General features: G+C 45.1%; 1 protein-coding gene across 4 annotated transcripts in view; it reads right to left on the bottom strand.

Annotated features, from left to right (window-relative positions):
- The window catches only part of ATXN10 (ataxin 10), a 229,583-nt gene that overhangs the window by 151,993 nt on the left and 63,340 nt on the right, over positions 1–14,250 (bottom strand). For all 4 annotated transcript variants that reach the window (XR_003547215.1, XM_006164634.3, XM_006164633.3 and 1 more), the window contains exon 3: positions 973–1,164. Coding sequence is in view for 3 of the 4 variants with exons in the window: in XM_006164634.3 (XP_006164696.1) it covers positions 973–1,164 (192 nt within the window). In the remaining variant the exon portion in view is untranslated. The remainder of the gene's footprint in view (positions 1–972; positions 1,165–14,250) is intronic.

Raw genomic sequence — 14,250 nt, forward strand, 5'->3', positions numbered from 1 at the left:
CCCTATCCCATGCTCCCCCCTCAGTCTCAGTCAGTCCCAGACCATGGGCACACATGTGCCCAATGTACTCAAACAGATTTCCAGACATGAACCAGGAACTTTCCCATGTGGGTCACCTTTGATCTTCAAAATCTCATTAATCATAAGAAAGCCTCAGGTATGAGACTGTCTAGGCAGCAAAGGGAATCCTTTTCTCAAGTGGCTCCAGGACCAACCCGACTTGGCTCATCACAGCAGTGACAGGGAGGCCTGGAGGCTCTGTCTCCATTCAAGGCCAGGAAGAAAGGTGGGCATCCTGTTAGTGACTTCTGACTTCAAGAAAAAATTCTAATGCAAAGCAGATTCTGTCATATCAAAGAAAACAGCTCAGTTCTGGAAGGAGAGCGGAACAGGTTACTGCACTGCACTGGGCAACGCTCTCGCTCATTCTTAACTTTTACTTTTAAGCTACATATTTTATAAACAGGAGCAGGGAAAGCTTGGGACTTTACACACCCTTAAGGAGAGATAGGTCACCTCAGAAAGTTATAATATGAAACATGCTTCTTGCTCAAAAGAAACACAAGAGTTAACTAATTAAAATATTTAAAGTAATTGAAACATTTACAACTAAGAAAAGTGAGGTCAAGAACTGCATGAATGAAAGCAGGGAGGATCTAAGAATACAAATCAAAAATCAAATTCAAATCACTACATACAGAACCAAGTACCTCAAAACTCATTGTAAATACAATAAGAAATTTAAATAAGCACACTCCTTTACATGTTGTCCCTTCGCATACTGGTCTAGAGATCCCGGTGATGAGCCCTGAAGACGACTCTCCCTGCAGAGGGAAAGGATGGCATCACAACCACAGTGGGTGACACTATGTCTGAACAACTTCCTGTCGATCGGTCAGTATGTCAGAACCAGCGTGGACACAGGCAAAGGAACGGAGCCCAAGGTGTGGGTGTGACTACGCGAAGCTCTACCTGATGGAATTCTGGTTCGCAGCACACTCTATACAAGCATTGCGGAGACACCGGAAGCATTCGGTTATTAACTGCAGACTGGAAGCCAGATGCTCCACTTGGGACGGATCCCTGCAGGCCAACTCAACAGCATGAGACGATTTCTTTAAGATGTCCAGGACTCTTTGGAAGATGGTCCTGGGTGCAGTTTCTCTGAAAGAAGATAAAGTTGTTACAAAGAGGGGGAAAAAATATTGTAATTTTGAAATGTCCTATTCAGAAAGTTATTTTCCCCTACTGTTTTGGGTAGGCGGGCCTGCCTGTTCCAGCTCCGTAATTTTTAACACACACACAAACAAAGGAGAGCCACACTTCTTTTTTTTTTTGAGAGGTTTTTGCTATAGGGCACATGAGCTCGCCAGACAGACAGAGAGAGACAGAGAGACAGAAAGTGAGAAATCACCCCCCAGGGGGGATGGCCATGCCACAATCCTTTCTCCTCCATTCTCTTCTCAGGATCTTGGGCACGCACACACACACACCTGGCGTGAGTTTTAAGCCACCGGGTCCGGGACGCAAACCGCAGTCGACTACATGGGAGTCCAGCGACATAGCCATTACACTAACTGCTGATCCCAAGGAGAGCCACACTTCTGAGCCTTCACTATGGGCCAGGCACTGTTTTTTGGGCTGTAGCTCCTTCAGGCTCTGCCATAACATTAGGAAGTCAATAGTGCCCTGTCCATTTCCTCGCAGATGAGATAAGTGAAGTGGAGAGGAGGGTAACGCCACATCACTCAGCCAGTTACTGGCAGAGACACAGTTCTCTACGACCTGCGTGTCAATCCAGGTCCCAGTGCAGTGACGGACCGTTCACGCTCGCTCCTGAGTCATAACGGAACATCCATATTCCACGCTCCAGGCAGGGAATACACCCTCGCCCTGTGTCACCCAATGTGTACCTGAGTTCAGGTATGAGGAGCAGTATTCAGAAGGACTGCCTGCCGCTCAGTGCACTGGGGACGCTCATACCCAGCGAGGTGGCAACATGCGCACTGACCTTCCATACATGCAACTACACAGACGGATAGGGGACACCGGCATGTCGGTCCTCCATCAAGGATGGACGCCTGCGGGGAGAGACAAACCTGTGGCTGTTCCTTCTGGGCACCCGCGTCTCTGCATGCCTCTCATGCCAGCAGCACTGCCTGCGCTGGCTATCATTCCACAGCTCGGAAGATAAGAATTTTTTGTGCAACATGGCACCTAAATGCAAGCCAACTCCTCATTCCATAACCCCCTAAAGAAACAGCAATCTGTTTTAAAGTTACAAGAAAAATTGCCATTTTGGACAACTTAAGAGGTTTCCACACACTTTGGACCATATGAATTTTCCTCTCTCACTCTCACCCTGAAATCCCAATGCTCTCCACTGCACCCTCCATCAAGGCAGGCTGTCAGGGAGCTGCATGTTAACTCAGAACTTCTAGGCTGAGCTGCCCTGGGTACCGTGCAGCTTGAGTGCTGTGGAGGACACACTGCAGCTGCCCCTTTCCCTGGCCAGAGGACATGTGCCCTCCTAGACCTAGGGCACCATGACGATGTGTCTACCAACTGGACAGAGAGCAGAAATCACACTATTGATCATGTTCTCCTATCTGGGCCTTTGATAAGTCTGGAGTCAAACATATTTAACTACATCATGAATCCTTATTTTTCCTTTTCCTTTCTGGATTTTCCCTTCTCCATAATTTCCTCCTTTATCTGTTTTTTTTTTAATCAATTTTACTTGTATTTATTCATTTATTTAGGTTTTTGCCATAGGGCACGTGCACTCACTGAAGAGAAAGACAGACAGAGAGAGAGGGAAAGTAAGAAGTCACCCCCCATGGGAGATGGCCTTGCCACAGTCCTTTCTCCTCCACTCTCCTTTCAGGATTTTAGGCCGCACAAACACACACCTAGCATGATTTTCAAGCCACCAGGTCTGCAGTGGGAAGACCCTACTGGCAACACTCCGAAGTGCAAATTCAAGGGGATTGTGTTAATCCCACTCTGGTGACTACATGAAGCAAGTGCACAAGCCATTATTTGTGACAATTTTGCCATAAAAAGGACATTCACTAACACTCTCAAGGCAGAGTCAAGGAGTGCTAAATATACTACAGATGCTACATAGCAAAAGAAAACACCCAAGAACTCAAAACATTGACAAGAAGGCCAAGAACAGTCCCAACTCTATGACGAGGAAGAGATCTAATTACCTGTCAGCTCCGCCTGCATAAACCTTTGATGACATTTATTACTTAATCTTACTGACTAATAAAATAGGGCTCTATGAGCCAGCCAGGCAGTGTGGTGGCTAAGGCAGCTAAATCCCACATGGTCAATTACGCACTTCGAGACCTGGACACAGTGCCTTGAAAAACATGCCAGGCACATGTGCATGCATGTCCAGATTTCCAAGAGGAGAATGGAAGAGAAGGGACGGCAGCATAGAGCGTGGTACCCCCAGGGGTGCTTTCTCACCTTCTCTCTCCGTCTGCCTCTCCTTTTCACCCCTTATTGCACAAGCACCTACAGCAAATTAAAAAAAAAAAAAAAAACAGGGCTCTACCAAGAGCCTCCTCCTTTTGCTACAAAGATGGCTAAGCATGTGCATTTATACGTGTGATGAGGAAGCCGGGATGCTTTTTCCCAGCTGGCCCTTTGCAATCTGGCCCTTACCACCCTCCCAGGGTAAGCCCTCTTCTCTGAGGGCAGTTGTTAAAATCGTAACACCTGTCTCATTCAAAATTTGTATCTAACACAGCAAAAGCTCTAGAATCAAACGAGGACTTAGCAAAACAGAAGAAAAGTACTGTTCTTAGAAAAGAAAGTCAGCACTCCACCCACAGCACAGTCAGTAAGTTAAGCTGTGAATAATTCCCAGTGTCCTCTGTTATGTGTCCTATGTGCACCACGCCTCTGTTACACTTTCAACCACAAGAAAAGTGTTTAATTACGCTACAGACAACAAGGGAGCCCTAAACCACACAGCCATCCACACCGACCCATGGGTAAGCACAGAGCACCTCCTCGGCAGACCACCCTCACGTGTGTGGGGCACAGAGAAAGGAGCTGGGGCTGCGATGGCTGCTGTGTGCTCCCCTCAGGTGGCACACTCAGGAAGTCCTGAGCACACGGAGCACCTCTAAACCTCTGTGCTTGGCTCCAAGGTACCCTTCCACTGGCACGCTTTTCCCACCACTCCACCCAATTCTCTCTGGCAGCATCTCGCATTTCTCCTTTTAAACCTTTTGAAAATTCACAGCCCTGGTGAAACCCCTGACTTCTCCGGCCCGGCTGGGTCTCACATCCATGCTCCCTGGAACTTGCTTCCTAACACTGGACCAACTTATTCACACCTGAGGAAACCTACATGCCCTGTCTATCTCCCCAGCTAGACTAAAAAGCCCCTGGAAAACAGAGACTACCTCTTTCTTTTCAGTACCTCTAGCACCCAGAACTGGCACTCGCTACTTGAATCTGTTCAAGTTTAAGCTGGAATGAGACTGATCACGCTCCAGCAGCCCCTGACTGCAGCCCAGCCCTATGCGGTCTAGGCCTGAGTGACAGCAAAATCAGCGCCCCCAGGGGCAGCAGCTCAACTCTCTCTTCCCCAGACTCAGAAACCTCAACACGGCTATTTTCTAGGATGCAGGTGTCTTACTATTGCTACTGAACAAACATCAACTTTCTGCTTCCCCATTAAATGATGCAAGGATGAGCATGGGATTGCAGGGTAGAGGGGAATGAGGAACTATTACCCAATTAACTGTATTTTGAATTTCTTGAGAGCAGAGCAGCTGTCTTAAGATACCTGTTTCCCTCTATAAAAGGTGGGAGAAGATGGCAAAAACCTATCTCCAGCGCTCTGTAATAACTAACCATAGATTCTATTCACTGTATTTTCACTCAATTGACAGCTTTTATCAGGTAAGGCACAAAGAAGCTTGTCAGTAACAGTAAACACCATGAAACATTTAACTCTCTTCCATAATCCTGTACCTCCTCAATAGCCTTGAAAGAAAACTGCTTGGCATTACAGATCCAAAGCATCTAAATCTGTCCACTGTCAAGACGATGCGGTTAAGTAAGTGTAATGATTAACAATGAAACAGCTAGTAAAGGCCAGTCAATCAGGCCAGTCGGTGGTCTGCTGTGGTTAAGGAGCTAGACGCCCCAGCCAACTGCGCAGTTTGCATCCCAGACCTGGTGGCTTATAAAACATGCCAGGTGTGTAAGCCCAAAATCCCAAAAGGAGAGAGGAACAGAGAAGAGACTGCAGCATGACCATTTCCCATGGGGGATGCTTTCTGCCCTGCCCTCCTCTCTGTATTCCTCCTGCAAGCACATATAACCTCTGGCCAAAAAAATAAAAAAACACCCAATCATGCCTATTTTAAAATTTTTATTAATGATAATAAATGCTGTCAAAAAATATTCACAAGACTTTAAAACACTTAGCTACATCAGTCACAGAAAGTAGAAAGTACTTACAAAGACAATTAAAATTCAACCGTTAGACATTCCTATTAGATAGGAATGCATACCCTAAAGACAATGTATAAATGAAATGTTACATTACAGAACAAAAAAAATCCTTTGAATTATACAAAAGGTAGAATTTCACTTCCTTCAAGTATGGACAGATCTGTAGGTTTAATCTTGGCAAGTCTTGTTTGAGTAAAATTAAAGAAAACTACCTGTGGTTATATGGAAGAGGTTAGACTGCTCTAATACACTACAGGTATGCACCTTTCACAGTGAATCCATCTGGTGAGACCTCCTACTGAAAACGAAACTAAATGCTAGTCATTGTAATGCTACAACTAAGACTCTCATACTTGTTAAAAGATTTATTTTAATACCTTAGATTTAATTAAAAATTGACATGTGGTTTACAGTAGTTTAACCACTGTGACTGAGAAAAACTATTAAAACACACCTAAGTTCAAAGACAAAAATAACAATCACTGGTTGTTATTTAAAACCATAGTTTGGGCACTAATTTGACTGAGCTGGATTATACAAAAACAGAAAATAAAAACATTTCTATCTCCTGCCACTAACAGCCAAGGGCAAAATTTTGAAATTCATCTTTACAGAACTGAAACATCTTTTTCATCTCTCCTCTCCCTTCTTCTCTCACATGGAGGGCTCTAGGTGTCTCTGATGGCCCAGATGGATCCGATTTGCAGAGTCACACACATTTCTATAAAGGGCCACAGAGTAAGTATTTTAAGCTCTGATGACCAAAAAAGTCTCTGCCATGGATTCCTAACTCTGCCCACTGCACAAAGCAGCCACAGGCCACGCAGAAACAAAAGACAGCCATGTTCTAAGCAGGCATGTACGTAATGTTCGTGGGTCATAAACTCTTTTCCCTGACCATTTAAAAAAGTGGAAACCATTCTTAATCGTAGGTCATAAAAAAACAGGTGGTGGGCCTAGCTGGCCACAGTGTGGTGACCTTATCCCTTCTACTTCCAGAACCACAGCCCCTCTTGCCCTCTGTCTTCACAACACCCGAATTCATCTCTCAGCAGAACAAGCAGGATCTCGGATGCATCACACTAATGAAAGAAGCCAAGAGATGGGGAAGCTGGCCCGGAGGTGAGACAGGCCACTGGAGGAGGGAGCCTGGGGAACAGACTGTGCACCACGGAGACCTGGCTAGGGGCAGTGCTGACATGCAGGAACTTGGGACAGGCGCACTGCTCTGTGAGGGGGCGGTGCAGCTTATACTCATGCGGAAATGAAACTGGACCCTTAGACCACACCTAACCAGTAACTCCAGGTCAATTTAGAAATACGCAGGGGCAAAACTATGAAACTCGGCAAGAAAATACACACAGGACGCCATTATATTTAGGTAGGAAAGAGGGTCTGTACATAAAACCTTATTAACACACTTACCAGTACTTGAGCACAGAACCAAAGAAAGCAACTAAGCGGGTTCCTGGGAGAAGCGCGTAGGTGGGGAAAAAGCGTATCTGACATGCCATAGGAAAAGACGCTGGCCTGGCAGAAGCCCAGTCTGGGAATCCAAGAGTAACGTGAGTTGGAAGGCAGAAAGGAGTGAGGCAGGAGGGAGCCGTGCTCAAGCACTGCAGGACGCTGACCCTGGCTCAAGCCCCAGACTTGAAAATCACCAGGGGTGTGTGTGTGTGTGTGTGTGTGTGTGTGTGTGTGTGTGTGTGTGCTCGTGAACCCAAAATCCTGAAAGAATGGAGAAGGGATTACAGCATGGCCACTGCCCCTGGGAGATGATTCTCACTCTCCTTTCTGTCTCTCTCCAGTGAGCCCATACACCTATGGCAAAAATCTTTAAAAAAGACAGAGAGAGGGGAAGGTGGCAAGAGAACTGAGGATGTAGTGCTTGTGTTGAATATTACTAACACAGGGATCTAAGCTGAATTAAAAGGGAAATAGGCCAGCAGGTGGCATGGAGGTTAAGGTGCTGGATCCCACATGGCCAACTGTGCAATCTGAGTTTCAGAACCAGGCAGTTCGAATAACAGACCAAGCGCATGTATGGGTGCCCAAAATCAGAGAGGAGGGCGGAGAAGGGATAGCAGCGTGTCTATCTCCTGAGTGGTGGGGCGGGGGGGGGGGGGACTTCCCTCCCCCTTTAATTTCTTTTACTTTCTCTCTCTCACTCTCTCTCCTGGACAAGTGCACACACCCTGTGGAAGACTTTTTTATAAAAAAAAAAAAGGACCAACAGGTCCTGAAGGGACTGGACGTGTTGGAAGAAGGACTCTGGAGAGACAATGAAACAGGAACCCAGAGACTGTGATTCTTGAGATTGAAAACTGTGGAAAGAATGCAACTAGACTTAATAGTAAGTTCTAAACAGCATATGGGAATGTGAGGCTGAGATGGGGTGGAGGCCAAGCTCACTGAAGAAAGTCACGGAACCAATGCAAAGTCCACAGTGAATTAGGGCTGAACTCTTCTAGGAAAGAGGAAGTGACCACAAATGTCTTTCAACTGCAAAGCGATTCGACAGGTGGAGTATTCCAATGGCCTGATATTAAAGTCGGAAGGGTGTATGGAAGGAAAGGTCTAAAGGAACAGCGACAATGAGAACACCTACAAGCTTTCGGCCCATGCAGGAAACAGGAGGGAAAACAGCCTCTGGCTTTCAAGAACATCTAGGAAAAGACATGTTCTCAGAAGTGAGTCACATTCATTTAGATCTGAAGGAAAGGAATGCTCCCAGAAGAAGCTAAAGATATAGGGAATTTTACTGAGGGCACACAGGAAGGGTTTTAAGAACTGAGGAGTCAGAAAAGGACTCACACAAAAAGCCTTAGGAGAATGAGAGTCCAGAAGATAATATCTAGGAGTTTCCCATATAAATTAGACACCTGGCTTGTGAATATCTAGCAAGAACCCTGTTAAGATTTTATTTTAAATGATACTGAATTCAGAGGTCAATCTAGAAGAACTGATGTCTTTACGTTATTAAGATTTCTTATAATGTAAGAGTAGCATAAATGCTTCTATTACTAACACAAGGATCTAAGCTGGATTAACACAATTCTTCTTGAATGACTTTTCGGATCTTCTTGATGGTTGCATGGTGCTTACGTGAGCGATCACAGGGGCACTCCTCAGCGGCTACAGAGAGAGCATCGCCGGCTTACAAACCCCTGTCACTCTCACACAGCTCTTCTACGCTGTGGCCATCAGAAAGCCTGACTTGGCCTACCAACAGTTCCAGGGTTCCTCTGCTTTTGGGGATCCTTGTCCACAGCCCAGGGCCACACCCTGGGTCCCAGGACCACTACAAAGTACTGGAAGAATGACAAAGTTGAGAAGCTCTCCCCCAAGGGTTCTGATGGTCACAGCTCTAACCTTATTTATTTACACTTGCTGGCTCAAACTCTGTCTGTTTTGTCCACTTAAGATAATTGAATGTGAAAGTGGCTCACCCTGACCACTTCTGTATTTTGAAGCTGAGTCAGAACACCTTACTAACTAGTTCCATGTGGTATTCCAGCTCATGGCACAGGTAAAAATAAAGGAAACTGCCATCACACTCTTTTTATGGTGTCACTTAATTGATGTTCTCTCAGCAAAGCTGAACTGAATCATGGCTGAGTCAAATGCCATATGGCATCCTTAGCTAAGCTGATGAATTCTGGGGAGTATTTTGCTTGGCGGGGGAGAGGACCATGTTTTCTTTTCTTTCTTTCTTTTTTTGGCCAAAATAATCAAACACACTTGCTAGCCTGAAGTTCTGTAATTTTCAGGGAAAACTCGCGTGTTACACATAGATGGACAAGTTTATTTTTTACTTCTGTGGTACAATGACCTCCAAAGTACTTATTCTATTCATTTTCCTTATGAAGGTTGGTCAATATATCTACACAAGGACTTAAGAATGCCAACAGGCCAAACTCACAGTACAGCAAATAGGCACTATGCAGAGGAAGTCAGATCCCACTATGGCCAAGCCCTTAGGGTTCAAGTCCCATCCCTGTTGGCTTGAAAAAAATCTTAATGGGATGGAGAATCAGAAGGAAGAGGATTGCAGTGTGACCAGGCCACATTTCATGCACACCACACATGCACTGCACCCTCTTGACATTAAAAGAGAAAAAAAAAAAAAAAAAAAACAAGCTGCCAGGTCCAGGACTGGAACTGTAGTTGGCTATGTGGGAGCCCAGCACCTTAACTGCCACGCCACCTGCTGCCCCTGCTGTGCCCCCCATTGTGAGTTTTAAGCCACTGGTCTGGGACTTACACCACGGTCAACCACGTGGGAGTCCAGTGATTGTAACCATTGCGCCACCTGCTGGCTCTGAGTAGGCATGTTTTAAATGGACAAGTGTGGTAGTGATGGCTAAGTGCTTTCCACAAGCTGTGTCTCTTATCTATACTGTCACACTGCCATTGGCTGGGGATTCAACATGAGAGACAATCATAAGGGAGGATTCCGAACAAAGGCTCTCAGTCTTTTAATTTGAAAGACTGAGAGATTGGTAACAACAATAGGAAAGACAGAAGGAAAAACCTGATTTAAAGGGAAGAAGTTCAGTTGTTTATTTTTTGATAGATTTTTTAAAAGAATTACTTATTTAATTTTATTTATTTATATCACTACTATTATTTTAGAGGTTTTTGCCTTAGGGCACATGTGCTTGCTATAGAGAGGGAGAGAGACAGAGATAGTGAGAGGGAAAGTGAAAAATCACCGCCCAGGAGGGATGGCCACACCACAATCCCTTCTCCTCCATTCTCCTCTTGGGATTTTGGGCACACACGCACGCATGCCTGGCATGTGTTTCAAACCACCAGATTTGACACTCTAACCATGGTCAGCCGTATAGGAGTCCTGTGACGTAACTGCTATGCCATCTGCTGGTCCCAGTTATTATTTTTTAACCTGACCAGAGAGAGTCAGGGAGAGAGGTGAGAGAAAGTGAGAAAGCGAGCCACCAAAACCACGGTTAGCCATGTAGGAATCCACTGCCTTAACCACCATGCCACCTGCCAGTTCAGTTTTAATTATGTTGAATTTGAGGTCAGGGCAAGACATTAAGGTAGGAATGCCTGACTTACAATTGAAAGAAAGATGGTTCTTAACTCAGAAGCTATAAACGTAGGGAACATTCACACAGGATAATAATGAAGATAGATACTGTTTATAAAGCCCCTACTTAGGACCTGCCCCATAGTACAGCAGTTAAGTACTGTGTAGAGGTAGCTGGATTCTGTAGGACTGACCATTGTTTGAATCTCAGCCCTGGCAGCTTGAAAAACCATGCGAGGTGTGTGTGTGTGTGTGTGTGTGTGTGTGTGTGTGTGTGTGCTCGTGAACCCAAAATCCTGAAAGAATGGAGAAGGGATTACAGCATGGCCACTGCCCCTGGGAGATGATTCTCACTCTCCTTTCTGTCTCTCTCCAGTGAGCCCATACACCTATGGCAAAAATCTTTAAAAAAGACAGAGAGAGGGGAAGGTGGCAAGAGAACTGAGGATGTAGTGCTTGTGTTGAATATTACTAACACAGGGATCTAAGCTGAATTAAAAGGGAAATAGGCCAGCAGGTGGCATGGAGGTTAAGGTGCTGGATCCCACATGGCCAACTGTGCAATCTGAGTTTCAGAACCAGGCAGTTCGAATAACAGACCAAGCGCATGTATGGGTGCCCATCACTTTTACTTTCTCTCTCTCACTCTCTCTCCTGGACAAGTGCACACACCCTGTGGAAGACTTTTTTATAAAAAAAAAAAAGGACCAACAGGTCCTGAAGGGACTGGACGTGTTGGAAGAAGGACTCTGGAGAGACAATGAAACAGGAACCCAGAGACTGTGATTCTTGAGATTGAAAACTGTGGAAAGAATGCAACTAGACTTAATAGTAAGTTCTAAACAGCATATGGGAATGTGAGGCTGAGATGGGGTGGAGGCCAAGCTCACTGAAGAAAGTCACGGAACCAATGCAAAGTCCACAGTGAATTAGGGCTGAACTCTTCTAGGAAAGAGGAAGTGACCACAAATGTCTTTCAACTGCAAAGCGATTCAACAGGTGGAGTATTCCAATGGCCTGATATTAAAGTCGGAAGGGTGTATGGAAGGAAAGGTCTAAAGGAACAGCGACAATGAGAACACCTACAAGCTTTCGGCCCATGCAGGAAACAGGAGGGAAAACAGCCTCTGGCTTTCAAGAACATCTAGGAAAAGACATGTTCTCAGAAGTGAGTCACATTCATTTAGATCTGAAGGAAAGGAATGCTCCCAGAAGAAGCTAAAGATATAGGGAATTTTACTGAGGGCACACAGGAAGGGTTTTAAGAACTGAGGAGTCAGAAAAGGACTCACACAAAAAGCCTTAGGAGAATGAGAGTCCAGAAGATAATATCTAGGAGTTTCCCATATAAATTAGACACCTGGCTTGTGAATATCTAGCAAGAACCCTGTTAAGATTTTATTTTAAATGATACTGAATTCAGAGGTCAATCTAGAAGAACTGATGTCTTTACGTTATTAAGATTTCTTATAATGTAAGAGTAGCATAAATGCTTCTATTACTAACACAAGGATCTAAGCTGGATTAACACAATTCTTCTTGAATGACTTTTCGGATCTTCTTGATGGTTGCATGGTGCTTACGTGAGCGATCACAGGGGCACTCCTCAGCGGCTACAGAGAGAGCATCGCCGGCTTACAAACCCCTGTCACTCTCACACAGCTCTTCTACGCTGTGGCCATCAGAAAGCCTGACTTGGCCTACCAACAGTTCCAGGGTTCCTCTGCTTTTGGGGATCCTTGTCCACAGCCCAGGGCCACACCCTGGGTCCCAGGACCACTACAAAGTACTGGAAGAATGACAAAGTTGAGAAGCTCTCCCCCAAGGGTTCTGATGGTCACAGCTCTAACCTTATTTATTTACACTTGCTGGCTCAAACTCTGTCTGTTTTGTCCACTTAAGATAATTGAATGTGAAAGTGGCTCACCCTGACCACTTCTGTATTTTGAAGCTGAGTCAGAACACCTTACTAACTAGTTCCATGTGGTATTCCAGCTCATGGCACAGGTAAAAATAAAGGAAACTGCCATCACACTCTTTTTATGGTGTCACTTAATTGATGTTCTCTCAGCAAAGCTGAACTGAATCATGGCTGAGTCAAATGCCATATGGCATCCTTAGCTAAGCTGATGAATTCTGGGGAGTATTTTGCTTGGCGGGGGAGAGGACCATGTTTTCTTTTCTTTCTTTCTTTTTTTGGCCAAAATAATCAAACACACTTGCTAGCCTGAAGTTCTGTAATTTTCAGGGAAAACTCGCGTGTTACACATAGATGGACAAGTTTATTTTTTACTTCTGTGGTACAATGACCTCCAAAGTACTTATTCTATTCATTTTCCTTATGAAGGTTGGTCAATATATCTACACAAGGACTTAAGAATGCCAACAGGCCAAACTCACAGTACAGCAAATAGGCACTATGCAGAGGAAGTCAGATCCCACTATGGCCAAGCCCTTAGGGTTCAAGTCCCATCCCTGTTGGCTTGAAAAAAATCTTAATGGGATGGAGAATCAGAAGGAAGAGGATTGCAGTGTGACCAGGCCACATTTCATGCACACCACACATGCACTGCACCCTCTTGACATTAAAAGAGAAAAAAAAAAAAAAAAAAAAGAATGCCAGAATGCCCATCAGGGGGCCCAGATGGCAAAATGAAACACCATGCAAAGGTTGACCCACATGGGAAGGTTCCAGGTTCTTCTCTGGAGACCTCCCTGAGGATGCAGGACACACACATGCCTGCGATCCAGGACTCGGGACTGGGAGTGGACTGTGGCATCAAGGCCCTGTTGGAAGTGCATTTGCTCAGTCATTCTCTCTGTCTCATGGAATAAATAAACTTTTTAAAAAGTTAAAATGAGGACCAGCAGATGGCGTAATGGTTATGTCGCTGGACTTCCACATAGTCAACTGCAGTTTGAGTCCTAGACCAGGTGGCTTAAAACTCACGTTAGGTGCATGTGTATGTGCCCAAGACCCCAAGAGGAGAATGGAGAAGGGATTATGGCATGGGCATCCCCTGGGGAGTGATTTCTAGCTTTCCATCTCTCTCTGTCTCTCTGGCAAGTGCATGAGCCCTATAGCAAAAATCTCTCTTTAAAAAAAAATATTAAAATAAGACTACCCATTCTAAATCTAAGTAAAACTGTTCAATAAAAAAAACAAAAATAGGGGCTGGCAGGTGGCATGGCAGTTGGAGTGGCTAGACTCCCACATGGGTGACCATCATTCAAGTCCCAGATCTGGTAGCTTGCTTTCTCATTTTCCGTTTTCCTGTATCCCTCCAGTAATTTCAATAAAATAAAAATAAGTGAACAAATAACAACAATGAAAAAATTGAAATATGAATATATATATATATAGAATATCAAATCAGGGCTAGGCATAGTGGGGTGCACTGATTAGACTGACACAGCTCTGCACGCTGAGACCACATGGGAGGTTCAGGTTCAATTCCCAGTCCACCCTAAAAAGCTGGGCATGGTGGTGTGTACCTGTTAATCCCAGCTACTCAGGAGGCTGAGGCTGCAGGGCAAGCTTGTTGCTAGCCTGGGCAACACAGCAAGACCCTGTATGAAAGAGCCAGGCGTGGTGTCACATACCTGTTCCTCCTCAATAGTCCCAGCTACTTAGGATGCTGAGGCAGAAAGCTTGTGTCAGGACAGGACCCAAAAAAGAAAGAGGGTGAGAGACAGAAAACCCAGTCACT

The sequence above is a fragment of the Tupaia chinensis genome, unplaced genomic scaffold (genome assembly GCF_000334495.1).
Source record: "Tupaia chinensis unplaced genomic scaffold, TupChi_1.0 Scaffold143651_1, whole genome shotgun sequence".
In the NCBI taxonomy this organism is placed as follows: domain Eukaryota; kingdom Metazoa; phylum Chordata; class Mammalia; order Scandentia; family Tupaiidae; genus Tupaia; species Tupaia belangeri.